The sequence below is a fragment of the Danio aesculapii genome, chromosome 10, assembly GCF_903798145.1.
Source record: "Danio aesculapii chromosome 10, fDanAes4.1, whole genome shotgun sequence".
Lineage (NCBI taxonomy): Eukaryota > Metazoa > Chordata > Actinopteri > Cypriniformes > Danionidae > Danio > Danio aesculapii.
The window spans coordinates 13,811,043-13,828,733 of record NC_079444.1 but is presented as its reverse complement, the minus strand read 5'-3'; the positions used below and the strand labels follow the sequence as shown (position 1 = coordinate 13,828,733).

The window sequence follows — 17,691 nt, the reverse complement described above, 5'->3', positions numbered from 1 at the left end:
TAGGTTAACTAGGCAGGTTAGGGTAATTAGGCAAGTTATAGTATAACGATGGCTTGTTCTGTAGACTATCAGAAAAATATATATATAGCTTAAAGGGGCTAATAATATTGACCTTAAAATGGTGTTAAAAATTTTTAAAACTGCTTTTATTCTTGCTGAAATAAAACAAATAAGACTTTCTCCAGAAGAAAAAATATTATCAGACACACTGTGAAAATTTCCTGTCCTGTTAAACATCATTTGGAAAATAATTAAAACGAAAAAAAAAATTCAAAGGGGGGCTAATAATTCTGACTTTAACTGTATATAAAAATGATTTGTGTTTAGGGAGACACAATGTCTTAATCTGGCTACACAGAAAACATATGTCGGAATGGTACAAGTTATGCAAAAATTGATGTTATAAAAGCTGCATTTTGTTGTTTATGAAGGGCGATAAGCTTAAAGGTATAGTTCTCTCAAACAAATAAAGATTCTGTCATCATTTACTCTCCCTTCACTTGTTCCAAATCTGTTTGGGTTTTATGTTCTAATAACCACAAGCAAAGATATTTTGAAGAAAGCTAAAAACAGGTAACCATTGACTTCCATAGTACTTGTTTTTCCTACTGATCAATGGTTACAGGCTTTCAGCTTTCTTCAGAATTTCTTCTTTTGTGTTCAAGAGGATAAAAACTCATGATAGTGAGTAAAAGGTGAGGATATTTTTGGGTGAACTCTCCCTTTAACAGAAAAGTTTCATTGGTTCTGGAAGGCTCAGTGATGCAAAAAAAAATTGGATGCAATGTGTACAGATCTATTTGTCAGAAATTCATTTTCACATTTCCCTTTTTATTTGCAACAGCTAGTGTGTGCAGGACAATTTTCCCCTTTTATCTTTAATTTGTGGGAAAGTTTGATTAATTTTTGTGACGACAAGCCCAGTTAGTTTTGGAATATTCTGTTCCGTTATTCATAAGATAGTTTTTATATTTGCTCATTTAGCAACTTCACTCACTGGCTTCTTCATCAGTTTTATCATGACAGTTAGCCTACCCTGTGGTTGCAAATAACAGTACAATGGAGAGCGCGTCAAGTATGAAAGCCTCCGATACTCGCGGCTGTACATTAATAACTGATGATTGGGTTAAGGGTTGGGGTAGCTGTAGATGTTAATAACTGATGATTGGGTTTAAGGTTGGGGAGAATGTAGACATTAATATTGATGATGGTTGGGTTTAGGGTTGTGGTAGGGATAGATGTTAATATTGATGATGGTTGGGTTTAGGGTTGTGGTAGGTATAGATGTTAACAACAGTGATGGTTGGGTTTAGGTGTAAACGTTACTGATGTACAGCGCCATCTTGCCAACAACATATTTTTCACACATGGGTCTCCATAACTTATGATGTTACTCCTCTAATGTACTACAAGTTACGCCCCCTCACGTTACACCCCTGTCTTGCAGTCCACAGACAGACACTACACTTTTTCCCAAGTCTACCAAGCACACGTAAGTTTCAGAATATTTTATATAGAAGATCAAGACAACCATGCATGCAAATATGTGTTACAATAGAATGTGTATTCAAACTAGAGAACTTCAGGGTGTATAACAGCTAATTCATAGTGATGGGCAGTTCTTGAATGATTCATTCATTTTGAACAAATCTTTTATGTGAACGATGAGTCCTCTCAGGCCGTGATTCGTTCATTTGCACATGTGCAGGTGTCGAGTCTGTCAAGTCCTCAGGTTTTAAGTGATCTCTCTCTACATGCTGTCACTTGATGAATGAATGACTCAAAAGGTGAACTAATCATGGGTGTTTCCGGCTCAGACTGGATGTATTTGTTAAGCTTATATGGAACTGTCAGTGTCAGATGAACAAACAACTCAAATTTGACATGCCAGAAGAGATGAACAGAGCTAATCATAGACAAAACACCAGGTAAATAATGAAAGAATTATTTTCTCTTTCTTAGTATAGTAGCATTCTAGTTATGACTTGTTTGTAGTGTGATCAATGTTTGGGATAGTTGTAGAGGTGTTTGGAAGCATCTCATAAAATTTTTTTGTTATTTTGCCAAATTGACAAAAAGATTTGTTCATTTCGATGAACGAGACTCAAAAGTCTGAGTCAGTAAAATGATCCGAACTTCCCATCACTACTAATTAATCCAAACACTGCAGAAATTGACGAGCATATCCAATCAATGGCGAAGAAAGAGTTAAGGTTTATTAAACCTCACTTACTTTGGTCAACACCAAACATAATATCGATTTATTTTTTGATTGGCTTTCAAGCTGCCCTTTTTGCAGTTAACCAGTGATTGTAAACAAAACCACATGTGTAAAGTCAGCTGTTCATTGGACAGAAATTGCTGTATTCACACCTGCACCAAAGGGGGAAACAAACATATGTTAAATTCAATCAAACCAAACCAGAGCGATATGAATCCCCCTTAATGAAATAAACAGTCCAGCATCAGGTATTGCTGTTTATACCACTGTATTGTCATCATACCACTATGGGGTTTTGATGCAGCAGTAGATCTCAGTAGTGTAGTATAACAGACACACAGCATAATCCTACAGAGGAGTTTGATCGGCTGTGATCCTGTCTTTAGGTACGGAGTGGGTGGATCCCGAAGACCCCACCGTCATTGCAGAAAACGAGCTGCTGGGAGCCGCAGCTGCCATTGAAGCTGCCGCTAAGAAACTAGAGCAGCTCAAACCACGAGCCAAACCCAAGGTGAGGAAACGTTCAGACACATCCTTCAGGCTAAACTGACACTGCCTACAGCTTGACATTTCTATATATAGCTCGGGAAATCCCACTCTGTGTTCTTATATTCTTAACCAAATGCATTATCTGACCATTGTACAACTGTTCCTGTTTGCGCTTCCCAGTATGGATTTGGATTTAAGGTAACTTCAATCAGCCACGACTACAGTCACTAAGCATGAATTAAAGGGATAGTCATTCCAAAAGTGACAATTCTATCATTTATGCCTGTTTGAGTTGCTTTATTTCGCTGAACACAAGAAAAGATCTACTGAAGACTTTTGGAAATAAAAGTAACCATTTCCTTTCATAGTATTTTTATATTCCTACTAGTACATACCTATGAATTTAGTCACCTAACACCTTTAGGAATAGAAAGCTAATTCATTAACATTCAATTAATTTATTGCAAAATAAAAGAAAAAGAAGCTTCAACAAAATTGTATATTTTTTATGTTTCTCTTTTTTTTCTTGTTTGTTAACATTTTCTATTATATTTTCCCAACATGATAATTTGACAGTGTGATTTTTGGACTGTGATCCAAACCTGTTTGAGTCAAAAGCAGCCATTAACTTCAAAAGTATTTTTATAGTCCTACTATGGATGTCAATGGTTTCATTCTTCAGAATATCTTCTTCTGTGTTCAACAGAAGAAAGAAATTCATAAAAGTTGAAAACCCATTAAGTGCGAGTAAATAGTGAGGACATTTTCATTTTTGGGTGAACAGTCCCTTTAAACATCATCATAATCATAAGTCCTGGAATGATAATGACCATTGTGATGTGTTCATATGCATGTCAAAACCTAATAATTAGCAGTGTAATGCTACACAAAGTGAACGATCAGTATGTGTAGTGGTTAAACACTGTCATTTTTCAGTTCATATGCAAACCAAACCAAATAACTCTATCTAAAATGTTCAGTATGAAAGGAGTAGTTGAGCGCCTTATCATTGAGATCCATTGTATTTGTTTTGCCTACTTTGTAAGTGAATGGTGGCAGTGAACTACTCTTTGAATGTGTGTACCGTTACACCCTTAATAGTTTGATTTCAGATATGGAAATGAATATTTTCATGGTCGTCTTTTACAGGAAGCTGATGAGAGTCTGAACTTTGAGGAACAGATTCTAGAAGCGGCCAAATCCATCGCTGCAGCCACCAGTGCTCTGGTCAAAGCTGCATCTGCCGCTCAGAGAGAGCTGGTGGCTCAAGGGAAGGTATGAACATTTCGCACTGCTGTAGGACCATGCTGGTCGATTTCAACTGAAAACTCTTGTAATTACTGTTAAAGTCCAAATTATAAGCCCTCCTGAATCATTTTTCCTGTTCTGTTTAATGGAAATGAGATTTTTTTTCAACACATTTCTAAACATAATAGTTTTAACAACTAATTTCTAATAACTGATTTCTTCTATCTTGGCCATGATGACAGTACATAATATTTTACCACTAGTATTCAACTTAAAGTGACATTTAAAGGCTTAACTAGGTTAATTAGGTTAACTAGGCAGGTTAGGGTAATTATGCAAGTTGTTGTATAGCGATGGTTTGTTCTGCAGACTTAAAAAAAAATATTGCTTAAGAAGGCTAATAATATTGATCTTGGTTAATAATATTGATCTAAAATGGTTTTACAAAAAAACTGCTGTAAACTGCATTTAATCTAGCCACAATAAACAAATAAGACTTGCTCCAGAAGAAAAAAAATATAGGAAATACTGTGAAAAATTCCTTGCTCTGTTAAACATCATTTGGGAAATTTTTGAAAAAGAATTCACAGGAGGACTATTCATTTTGACTTCAACAGTTCGTGCTTTGAGGTTAATTAGCATAGCTTAAGTAAAAAGACGATGTGTTTCTCTCTCTTTGTCAGGTTGGGGCAATTCCAGCAAATGCGGTGGATGATGGACAGTGGTCTCAGGGTCTCATTTCAGCTGTAAGTCTATTTCGAAACCTTCGTTCAGGGAGTGCTGGGGTTTGTGCCATCAAGCTAGCTCAACAAACTCTGGATTACAGGATTGGGTTTTAGAATGTGTACATGAATGTGAAAAGCCTCTCAGATGCCAGTCAGATTACATGTCTCAAAAGGAGACAACTGAAAGCAAACACCTGACTATATCATTTAAAGTGAAAAAATTATCAGTGGATGAATAAGACTATTTAAGGATCTCAGTGCAGCCCCAAAATATTAGTTTAGTCAAACTTTTCGCCTGGTGATTTCCAAAAATCTATTTATTTTTATCAAACCATAAGAATTACCAAATTTTATCCATAACCTACTGAAAAAAAGTCGTTTATAATTACTATATATTATATAGTTACTATAGTAGATTATAGTTACTAGTTCTATTGAATTGCGACCCCTGAGGTAATTACATTATATTAAATAATAATTGTATATTAAATAATTATATTAGCAATAGCGTCAGATGCAGCGGATTGATTTTATAATACCCGGTTAAACTTACTGGCAAATTTACAGCACTGACATTAAATAAAATCAAACGAAGAATAGACTTGGCCCTGTTGGTGTGTGTGCGCCATTGCATGCAAGGTTTCTGTATTTATAACCACCTCAGAGGATATTGGGGGTCGCGAGTCACTGGAATTTTTTTTTTGGGGGTCGCGAGCTAAAAAGTTTGGGAACCCCTGCTTTAAACAACCAAGTTTTGCCCCATTTTTCATCATTTGAAAAAAATAATTCAAGTTGGCATAATCATCATTCTCTTATCTATTTTAATAAGTACAGCTAAAGACAAGTATGTTTAATTTATTTAAAAAAAAATGTGTCTTTTATGGTGAATGACGATGGAACATTATTTACCCACAGTTTTACATACCAAATTGATGCATCTCGTCTTTGACTTTGATTATATATTGAGGCCTAATAATATTGCATAGTAATGTTCGCTAAAATACTGCTAATTTTTAATGCTATTTAAAGGTTAATTTGTTCAAAATTGCCTTTACTTTTATTGCTAAAAACAGAGAAATGTTGTCTTCAAAATACTTTTACTGTTTTGAGGCATTTTTTTTTTTTACTTTGCTTTAATCTGATTGGTTTCATATGAGTTTGGATTACTCACCAGAAATGAAACCTGTGCAGGTTTGCCAATAAGTTACTTATGATACACCAACCCACTGACAAGCTAAGCTACAACTTATTTGGCTAGCCAGCTAAACTAGCTTCATGGTACAGTTAAATTTTCAGTAATACTTTATTTTGATGGTCCATTTGAGTATTAGTCTGCTTAATATCTGCTGATATGCTCCTTCAACAGACATTTAACTGACTATAAGAAACTTTGTAAGTACATGTCAATTTATACTAACCCTAACCCAACCTAAAAGTCTACTTATCTAATCTAATAAGAATTGGTTGGCACAAACAAACCATCAAAATAAAGTGTGACCAAATTTTCATTGAACAAAGTCAGAGGAGTCCAAATCAATATCATTTTATTTATGATATATTTAGATAGATTTGTTTTTATGCAAAAGAAATCATACGTATTTGGAATAATGTAAGGATGAGCAGGAGGATCATATTTGGCTGAACTATACCTTTTTTTCCTGATAGAGTTAGATTGGAGGTGCAATGTAGTTTTTGATTTGGAGGATATTTAACACATTTTGTCCTTTACATCATTGACTCTAGGCTCGTATGGTAGCCGCGGCTACTAACAACCTGTGCGAAGCAGCTAACTCTGCGGTTCAGGGTCACGCCAGCGAGGAGAAACTCATTTCTTCAGCCAAACAGGTGGCAGCATCCACCGCACAGCTGCTAGTGGCCTGTAAGGTCAAGGCTGACCAGGACTCTCAGACCATGAAGAGACTGCAGGTCAGTGTCTGTGTTTGATGCCTTCACTACAGTTCGATGCATGAATGAGCTTTGTATTGGATTTCTAAAAATTAAGCTTCCTTTTTCAAAAAAAAAACTTCATCAACTTATGCAATGTGAAAATTAAATGGATGGTAAAGGTCAATATTATTTAATGCAAACTACAGGGTTCATACAGTTATGAAAAACCTAGAAAAGTCATGGAATTTGGACATGGCATTTTCCAGGCCTCGAAAACTTTGGAAAAACAGAATAACCCAAAAAGTTTTGTAAAAGTCATGGAAAACAGATATCTGTATACTTGAATATAGGTTAGTTGTCTTGACTTCTATTCTGTCTCTGGCCAATCACATACTCTCACATTATTAGTGCTGTGTAAGCATCATCTAAATCAATTTACATAGATAGAAATTGAAACTAAATAGATTGTTGTGTGTTTTACGATATGCTGTAATAAATTAGAACATGCATTGTTTTTCTTTTGCCACGCATGTAGACATTGCATGAAACATTAGGTCATGAAAATTTACTTGAAAGTCCTGGAAAAATCATGGAAAAGTCATGGAATGAGTAATAAAAATGTGTGTGAACCCTGAAGCTACAATTTCTCTTTAAAACATTTAACCTTTGCTATTAACTCACTTCCCATACATTACAAAAAAGCAAGCATGACAACATTAATTGAAACATATTTATTTTAAAAAAATGATTCAAGTCATTTTGAACATCAGAAATGTGAAAAGGCCTTTTTCTGTTTTCATAGTGTTAGCAATGCTGAAGTCATGGATTTGATTCTCAGTTTTAATATTGTGTTGAGTATTAATGTTTTCATATCTATTTGTAGTTTTTATTTCATTAGATATCCTAATTTCACTTTAATATTATATATATTTTTACATTTTTAGTGTAATGTTATTACATTAAAACACTTAATGTCTGTTATTTCTTTAAATTTCTTTAAGTAATTTTCTGACGTTCAAATAGGATCCAAATCCCTCCCATTTTGAGGCCGACCGCAACGTGACATAGAAGTGCGGTTTCCCCGCCCACTGAATTCATTGACACCTAAGTAGTAACATGTCTCTGTATTAACCTGTACAATCATATCCACAAAACACGACAAGCACAAAACAACTGGGAATAAAAGATCTGTTAAACTCGCTGTGATCATCAATCACAATCAAATGTGACCAAGATTGAGCTTTACAAGTTTAAAACGTTTTTAAAACAGTGCAGGTTTGTAATGAATTACAGCGTCTTTACTTCATCACCACAGCCGCAAAGTGTCAGTACAATTATAACAGAAGACACTTTAATCCCGGTTTGTGGGCGTTAAATCAGGTTTAGTTTGTACATTAACACAACAGATATCCATACAGCAGTGGATATTAACGGCTATTCTGTCACATTTGACATGGAAAAACAATGCAAAGTTAAACACGCGCTGTCTCACATTCTGGAGACACAAAAGACTTATCTTACATCTTGAAAAAGAAGTAAATTAGGTGCCCTTTAAAGTTATTACACTCTACTAGTATTATAGGGCATTATATTACATCTACTGAAAATATATGTATGAGCTTAACTAAATATCTTCATGGAACTTGATCTTTATCAAATATTCTAATGATTTTTGTCATAAAAGAAATTTGACTCACAGTATTTTTGGCATTTGGCAAAGACATACCGCATAAGACTGGTTTTGTAGTCCGGGGTCAAAAACACTACTTGACAAAAGTCTTGTCGTCAATCCCAGTTGTAAGAGCAACAAATAATAACTTGACTTCTAGTTGATCATTTGGTATCAGAAGTGGCTTATATGAAAGACAAAGGCCTCTAGATTATGCTTATTTTACCAAAATAAAATATGATCATGTCTTGATTTTTAATTATTTAATTAGGCCAGTAAGGTCTGACTTTGCTTGGACAAAATTCTTGTCACTTAACAAATAATGTACACTATAGAATATAAAGTCATGGTGCAGTGGAAAAAGAATTAATAATGTGTATGACTCCCATAAGCTTTGAGGACTGTATCCACACATCTCTGCAATGACTCAATAACTTAATAAAGTCATCTGGAATGGCAAAGAAAGCGTTCTTGCAGGAATCCTAGAGTTCATCAGGCTTCTTTCTTTCAGGCTCCATCTTACTCCAAACATGCTCAGTAATGTTCATGTCTGGTGACTGGGCTGGCCAATACTGGAGCACCTTGACCTCTTTGCTTTTGTATGAGAAGTATGAGAAGGAGCGCTATCCTGCTGAAGAATTTGCCCTCTCCTGTAATGTAAAGGGCAGCACAAATGTCTTGATGTTTCCATCCACTCTGCAGATATCTCACACACCCCCGTAGTGAATGTAAGCCTAAAACATGAATTTTCCTTCAAACTTGACAGATTTTTTGTGAGAATCTTGGGTCCATGCTGGTTCCAATTGGTCTTCTGCAGTATTTTTGATGATTAGGATGCAGTTTAACAGAAGATTCATGGGAAAAATCTACCTTCTGCCACTTTTCCTAATGATCAATTAGAAGTCAAGGTAATTGTTGTTGCTCTTACAACTGGGATCGACCACAAAACTTTTGTCAGGTAGTGTATGTGATCCTGATATGGGGTAAAAACCCAACTCTTCTTCTCATTATCAGCCAATGCAATGGTCAGACACAAATAAACAATGAGGAGTCCCAGTTGCTTTGTGTCCTTTAAATATCCAGTGACAGTGAAACCCAGCGCACCCCTCCCGCACCAGTGGGACAGCTGTCATCCAGCACAGGGTGAAGGTTGAGATTTAAATTTAAAACACTTCTAAGATCACCATTATATCTTAGACATGACAGACGTTATACTGAATTTATACTTGAAAGCCAAAAAACAAAGCACCTATATTTTTTGGTCATGGATTGCAGTGGCTTGTTTGTCTACAGTGTCTAATGTCATCCATTAAATGGATTCCTGTATGGTCTCTGCATGTTTAGTTAGACTGTGTTTTATCAGGGAGATGAATGTAGTGCTGGAGCAGGAATAGACCCAGTTTCATCATCTTGTCTTCCACAGTGCAGCTGTCTGATGTGTAATGTGCACTGATGAAGACATGTGATAAGTGCAGTGCTGATGGGGCGTTCGACGGGCTCGCTGGAAAGTGTGCTGTTTTAAGAATCCAGCACATTAGCATATGGGCCTTCTTTTTTTTCATTCATTCCAATGCATGTGCATACGTGTCAGCGTAGACCAGGGGTCACCAAACTTGTTCCTGGGGGTTCGGTGTCCTGCAGATTTTAGTTACAACCCTAATTAAACATGCCTGAACATGCTAATCAAGGTCTTACTAGGTATACTTGAAATATCCAGGCAGATGTGTTGAGGCAAGTTGGAGGTAAACCCTGCAGGGACACCGGCCCTCCAGGACCAAGATTGGTGACCCCTGGCATAGACAGATGCTGTGAGCAATAATGAATTTGTAGTTAATCAATACACATTTAAAATGATAGATCACAACTAAGTGATCTATGTTGACAATCACAACTATGTTTACATGAAAACATTATTTTGGGGTCTGAAAACATGCATATTGCATACGTGTATATTTCAAAGTGGACGTTTTTGAATAGACTGCTGTTGTCGTGTCCTTATTAACACCAGAAAAGTAAGTCTTTGAGTGAGTGTTTAGGAGAATGTAGATTAAAGCCAAACACAGTAGTGTTGTAGTTTTCAAACGCTTCATCAGCAAAGTGTGGATTTCAACCCCACAAAAAAGTGGACTCCAACCACTATATATTCCAGTCAATCAAATTTAAAAGTTTCCCTGATTTTATTCGGACAAGTCAGTGCTTGTTTTATGCAGCGGATGCCCTTCCAGCTGCAGCCCAGTACTGGGAAACAACCATACACACTCATTCACACTACGGCCAATTTGGTTTAATTCACCTATAGAGCATGTCTTTGGACTGTGGAGGAAACCCACGTGAACATGCAAACTCCACACAGAAACGCCAACTGGCCCAGCTGGTACTGTTGAGGCAACAGTGCTAACCACTGAGCCACCGTGCCACCCCCAGACAAAACATTGCAAAACGCTTTTGGACTGAAACGGTTGTGCTTCGAACTCTTGCTGTCCCCTATATTAGTCCTCTTAAATTAAAGGATTGAATGAAAACGAGTGCGTGAATTTGACCACTAAATGTTTTGTTCTTAGATTTTACACTTCGTGGTCAGACACTGTGATGGTTATTTAACACTAAGCAATCTGACTTATATGTGATGAAACAAAGTATTTCCGTCATATATAAAAACATTAATTAAGCTATTTATTGAGAAACTTGAATTAAAAAAAGATTCCACTCTGGCTGCAGAATTGAATTTGGCGCACATCTACATGCTGTAGAGCAGCGCTTCCCAAACTGGGGTGCGCAGTCTGACCACCAGGGGTACGTGAGAGAATGTTTGTAATAGCGGAAAATGTTATCTTTTATCATTTTTCAGCATTTATCTTTGGTAAACTTCACACGTCATATTTTTGAGAGAAAGAAAGAAATTCACTGAGAGAAAGAAAAAAAAATTACATTACAAATTGTAATTTACAACCTCTGCATACTCGCGGTTTCACGTCTGCGTCACAATAGCCCCTCACTTTCACATTAGGCGCTAAGTGATAGTACATTCATATTTTTTTTGCTTACTAGATTCATCAAAATGGACACCTGGTTAAAAACTGGCACTTTAAAGAAGTCAAGTGACAGTTGGGATGAACCATTTACATCGGCCTCTTCTATAGAGACGTGCAGTGGCCTTGAATATATGGACACCTAGAATAATTAGGCCTACACTAGAGAGTGAGAAAATGTCAAGTAAGAAACACTAATATAGCGACAGTTACATTGGTTTCGGGTTTACATGGATAGGAGATGCAGAAAATCCAAATCCGCAGTGTGTAGTCTGTGATGAGGTTTTAGCTAATAGCAGTCTTAAGCCCTCATAAATGGTCCGGCACTTATAAAACAAGACATAGCCACTTACAAGAAAAAAGGAGGCACAAAGGAGCAGTAGCTTTCATCTAAAAAATGCACCATTGGTTTCTTGCGTACGCTGCAGCATCCACCAAGAAGCTCTAGTGAAGAAAACATGCCAGATTCACTTTTGTTTGTACTTAATGACACTGTAAAGATTACGTCCATTAAATTCACAATATTTTATTATTTTTATTTTAATCACGTATACAGAAAATATGTGTATTTAGATATTGTAGTTAAAAATGTGGAGTTTAATCACATTTGCCAGGTGTCAAATATTAGAAAACGGTGCGCACAGAAAAAGTTGGGGAACCACTGCTGTAGAGAATAAAAGAGAAGCAACTTTACTTGGACACATTGTGCGAGCTCTATCTTTAATTAATATCTTCTTTCATATTATTATATTTACATTGGTGCTGATTGGGTTGGCATCTTTAACACACCCACTAAACAAGAGAAATTGTATCTCAAACACTCAGACTCCATTCAACCCAGAAACCGTAGCAAAATGTTGTCAACTGGTTTGAGCTTAAAATGTCACTGGAGGTTTCTGTTGTAAAGTTGGTCAGTTTTTTTGCCTGTTATATACTCCCCTCCTACCGCAACATCCACTTCTGCTGATATCTCATGAGAAAAATCTCCTCACAAACACACACACACAATAAAAACCAGAGGATGTCTAGCGATGCATTTATGTATTGGAATTGTTCTGAGGCCTTGTAAACTGTTACTGCCACAGTGTTGAATATGTGCTGCTAATAGAGCTGTGCAGTGATGTAAAATTCTCCTGTAGCAGCGGTGCGGAATCTATTTGCTTTGCTGGTTTGTGTATAAAGTACAGGCCGGTCCTTCCTCTCACTGAGATAAATCACACTCCATACAGCCGAACACACTCAACCCTAAATCGGCCATGTACAATGCCTCAAAAGGTATAAAAGGAAAAAACATTCCTGGAACGTTTGCCAAGGAGCTCCAGAGATGTGTTTGGTTCCGGCTACTCTGTCCACGGCTGCTTTTCCTTATAAAGCCATTCCTAGAGTCCAGACACAGCAAGAGTCTTCCCTACAAACAGCGGATCTGTCTGCTGCGGGAGTATAGTCTTCAATTTCTTGTTCAAAACTACTTCACATGATTCTGATGAAAATATTATGATTCATCTTCTGATAATATGATTGTTGTTGAGAAACATTCACAATAATAAGTGTTTCATAAGAATCATTCTAAGATAGGATGGAAGGATTGTGTATTGTTTTAGCCAGATTGGCTTGGCTCATAGTTGCTTATAATCTAAAATTCATTCATTTCCTTTTAGGCTTAGTCTTTTTATTAATCTGGGGTCGCCACAGCAGAATGAACCGCCAACTTATCCAGCATATGTTTTACGCAGCGGATGCCCTTCCAGCTGCAGCCTATCTCTGGGAAACAATCATACACAACTCATTTACACTCAATTTTTAGCCTATCCAATTTACCTGTACAACATGTCTTTGGACTATGGGTGAAACCGCAGCACCCAGAGGAAACCCACGTGAACGCAGGGAGAACAGGCAAACGCCACACAGAAACGCCAACTGACCCAGCCGAGGCTCGAACCAGCGACCTTCTTGCTGTGAGGCGACAGCACTACCTACTGTATCACTGCGATAGATAGATAATCTATCTGCGATTGATAATCTAAAATTATCTATCAAAAATGGCATTTTCGGTTTTTATTTGAAAGATAAATGAGTAAAAATTCTAGCTGAAAAAAGACTATCCTGTGCCGCACCGCCCAGCTGTCTTCAGTGTGCTGGTTTCACTCCAGCTGTAGTCACTGTACACTCTGAGAAGCGGCTTTCACACCAGACAAGGAAAGTTCTGCATTATGAAACCCATTCATTTCAATGGCTTGTGCTGTTTGACAAGTGCAGTTTGTTGCTGCGTCGACTTGCTTACAAGCGCTTACTGTGGTCAAAGTTCAAAATAGCTCCATATTCCACACTGTGGATATTCAGCAATATTGTACCCTTATCACAACAATTGTATTCATTTGGTAGATTCCTCCAAGGCAATGTTTTCTAAAGCCAATTTTTCACTTTGCGGAACAGTTCAGTATGGCTCTGCGCAGTTTGCATTTCCACTATAGTTTAGCAAAGCTTAAAGTGGGTGGGATTATCGCTGCAGTTGCACCACCTCTACTGCTGTGACTTTATGAAAGACATTTTGATTCTGGGTCACCCCGTCCAGCATTTCCACTGACCACGATGCAGTTATTGCAGGTGTATTGATATAAAACATTATACGTGAACAACAATACAGCAGTGACTGTTTAAATATAGCTGGTTTTGTGTCTTGAACAAATCCAATTTTCTCCGACCAATCGGTAATCAGCAGCGTGTATACATCACATTCTGTGATGGTCTGGCTCACATAGAACCTCATCTGAGGCGTCACTAAGTGAAGTTTTATAAACTAATTTCGAGAGGATCACTTGCCATGATTGGGCACAGCTGGTCTCACATCAACAATCATATGAATGACCAATCGGACGAATTCAAGCGTACATAAATAGCTTGTTTCCTTTACCTCTCTCATCTTCGTTTTGAAGAATCCCCCCATCCACCCAATCTCCTCCTCTTTCACTTCTGTACTAGAGGAGCTCTCGAGACCCACCTGAGCCCGAGCTCAGGACTCTCTATTGAGACAGCATGCCAATCCTGCAAATATTATCAAGCATTAGCTAAGTGTCAACTCTTAAAAAGTACTAGGTGTGGAAACTCTACCTAAAAGTGAGCTGTATTCAATTTTACGACATATTATTTGTATATATTGGTATTTGATTGTAACTTTACAGTGCTTTTGATGAGCATTATCCTCATTTTTACTCGAGAAGAAAATGTCTATGGCTATTTTTGGTTTTGTTTGTACAACGTAAGAAATTCTCTGACATGTCTGTTTTTCCCCCATTAGGCTGCTGGTAATGCTGTCAAGAGGGCGTCTGATAACCTGGTAAAGGCGGCACAGAAGGCTGCGTTTGAGGCTCAAGATGATCAGGCTGTGATGGTTAAGAGCAAGATGGTGGGCGGTATTGCTCAGGTAAAGAGAACAGCAGTCTTAACACAATTACAAGAGCAGTTGTTGCAAGTGAACGCACAGATTTCTCCATTTTATAAGCGTTTCAAACACAACAATTGACAACTCAAAAATGCTATATTTTAATGTCAGTTTCATACTGATGCGTGTCAAGTGTCCTTTATATTATTGTTTTTACTTTGTACTTAATAAATGAATTGTAATTGTGCTTGTAGCAACAAATTAATGCAATTGCACCTGTAGCCACAAAATACTTATAATTTTATCCACAAATTAAAGTAGCTCATTGCAAATACAAGCTTCAACCTACATTTTTGTCAAACTACAAAAATATATATGTAAAATGAACGCTACGGAGCTGTTTGACACCAACCACTTTTGTTCCTTTTCATACTAATGATATTCACAGGGATTCATTATCGAATATTACTAATATTATTATTATTAAAAATCAAGGTAAAATTACGTGGTTTTGTTTGCTTTTGAAAACACTACTGGATGGGTTTAGGGTAGGCCAGTGGTTCGCTAGACCAGTATTTCTCAACCATGTTTCTGGAGGACCACTAGTCATTGAGTACTGCATGTTTTGGATGCCTCCTTTGTCCCACCCATTACAGCCCTTTCAGTCTCTGCTAATGAGCTGATGATCTGAATCAGGTGAGTTTGATTAAGGAGACATGAAAAATGTACAGAGTTGGTGATCCTCCAGAAACGTGGTTGAGAAATACTGCACTAGAGGATCTGTATAACAAGCTCTGCCTTCTCATGGACATGTACAAGAAGGATGTGTATCTGAGATGTAAACCGAAATGTACCCTAAGCAACATTTTTCAGATTTGCACAAATTCAGATAGCGCCCTCTAGTGGATTTGTCATCTCAAACGTGCGACAAAACATACCCGGAGCAACGTATTTTAGATATACTGATTAATACAGAATATTTATTCTGAGTTTTGGTGTTGTACTGTAGATATTGATATTACTGTGTGTGTTACCTCAGATCATCGCTGCTCAGGAGGAGATGCTCAGAAAGGAAAAAGAGCTGGAAGAAGCCAGAAAGAAACTGGCGATGATCCGACAGCAACAGTACAAGTTCCTGCCCTCAGAGCTGCGAGAGGACGGACAAGAGCAGTGAGCCGCTTCAGAGACTAATCCATCACATTCAAAGTCAATCATATGCAATGAGTATAAAGTGAACCATGTATCAGGATGTCTATTTTACAAGTGTTTTTGTTGATTTCTGTCCCTTTTATGAGCATTGCCATGCCAGCTTTATTGGATTGTTGTATTTGGATAATACGCCACATCTATAAGTCCTTTTTAATTGCTTCTATCATATTTTTTCCAGTGCTATATAGATTAGATGAGGAGTGTGTGTTAAAGCTAGTGATCATGGCGCTGGGGTCAAACAGTGTTCGTAATGTCCACTAAGCTTGAGCAAGAGAACATTTGAAAAATTCTCAAACTAACTTGTAAGCTCTTCTACAAGTCTATTTTTCTTTTTTATATATATAATATTATTATTTTGCGGCTGATTTGGACCAGGGGTGCAATGATTATCTTTGCGTGGAAACAATTCATAGAGAAAACATATCATTTTTCTAAAGAACAGAATAATAAAGCTTTGAAATGTTACAAATAGTATCTCCTGTTAATGTTTTTACAGCGTCAAGGGTTGCATTTGTGATAACTTGTTGTTCTTTCTATCAAAAGTATATCTTTTATAAAACACAAAAGCCATATTTCCATATTTTGTTTGCTTTTTATAATGTATTTTGTTGCAATTCACTGTTGATGTAATTGTCATCCAGATGTCGATGGACAATATTAGATGAAAAAAGGATTTAGTTAATTCAAATGTCTGTGTTTATCAAAGATTAATCAGAGTAACTATAAAGAACTGTATTAAAGAAATGCTAAAGACTGTTATTAATGGATTCAATGCAGAGAGATTATTCTTTGCCATTACAGCCTTTCCTTTTGCATTCAGTATATTCTGCCTTTATATTTGTGTATTTAACAGTTTCTCACCTGAACTAAGCAAACGCACTTGTGTTTAACGAAAAACTCATAAATTCACTGTTTTGCAAAGACTTCTGATTGCATTTGTGTGTTTTTTTTTTACAGACGGGTGACATCAAGATAATTAATAGGTCATTAATGAACATTAAATCCTTTAGTACTTCATGCACTCTCAAATATAAAAGCAAAGTTATTATTCTCCTGGTTAAAGAAATTCATATTTAGTCTATAAATAAACTGAGAGTACATGGCACCCAAATATTACCAGGAAAACCATTTTAAAAGTCCTAAGCACCTTTATAAAACTGAATGGATTGATGAAGTAGCTGTTTAACACATTGGTAACATGTTTTCTTTTTTATCCTAACCTTAGAATATTTATAAAAGTGGAATAAAATGAGAAAAGTATGAAAAAAAAATATTACTAAGCATGACACACTATCACTTCAGAGATGACATCACTTCTGTTTAGATACTTTTGGCTACACATTATTTTTCTGATTTATGAGAATTAAGAAATGTATTGGACATCCATTCCGAGCAAACTCGAAAGAAATTAAAAAATACTGCACATGAAATGATCACCAGAAAAGTAGTTCCATCTTTTATGATAATATTTCTAAAGGAGAGCATATAGAGGTAAAACAGGGTGTCTGCTGGGTCTTGCAAAGTATTAAAAGTTGATCAATCAATTATGAGGAAATTAAGACCCTTACAAGGTATTAATAAGTCTTGATCATGTTTTTACGTGGTCTTAAATTTTGTCCAAGCGTTGTCCAAAGTGTTTGACTCCCAAAAAAAAGTGTATATATATTTATTTTCCTCCTGATATTAACAACAGCGTGCTAGACCCACTTGTTTGGGTTGTGGCACGTCTCTCCGGGTGGCGTCACGTAATTCGCTCGCAGGACGCTCTCCACATGTAGTGAAACCATAGAGCGAAACACAGCAAAATGGGGAAATGTAAGTTTGCGTACTCTTGG

General features: G+C 36.7%; 1 protein-coding gene across 1 annotated transcript in view; it reads left to right on the top strand.

The window, feature by feature from the left end:
* The window catches only part of tln1 (talin 1), a 213,123-nt gene extending 196,344 nt beyond the window's left edge, over window positions 1–16,779 (top strand). Inside the window, exons 51-56 of the mRNA XM_056466629.1 lie at window positions 2,608–2,732; window positions 3,860–3,985; window positions 4,642–4,704; window positions 6,427–6,609; window positions 14,564–14,689; window positions 15,687–16,779. Coding sequence (XP_056322604.1) covers window positions 2,608–2,732; window positions 3,860–3,985; window positions 4,642–4,704; window positions 6,427–6,609; window positions 14,564–14,689; window positions 15,687–15,821 — 758 coding nt within the window. The 3' untranslated portion in view covers window positions 15,822–16,779. The remainder of the gene's footprint in view (window positions 1–2,607; window positions 2,733–3,859; window positions 3,986–4,641; window positions 4,705–6,426; window positions 6,610–14,563; window positions 14,690–15,686) is intronic.
* The last annotated feature ends 912 nt before the right edge of the window (window positions 16,780–17,691 follow it).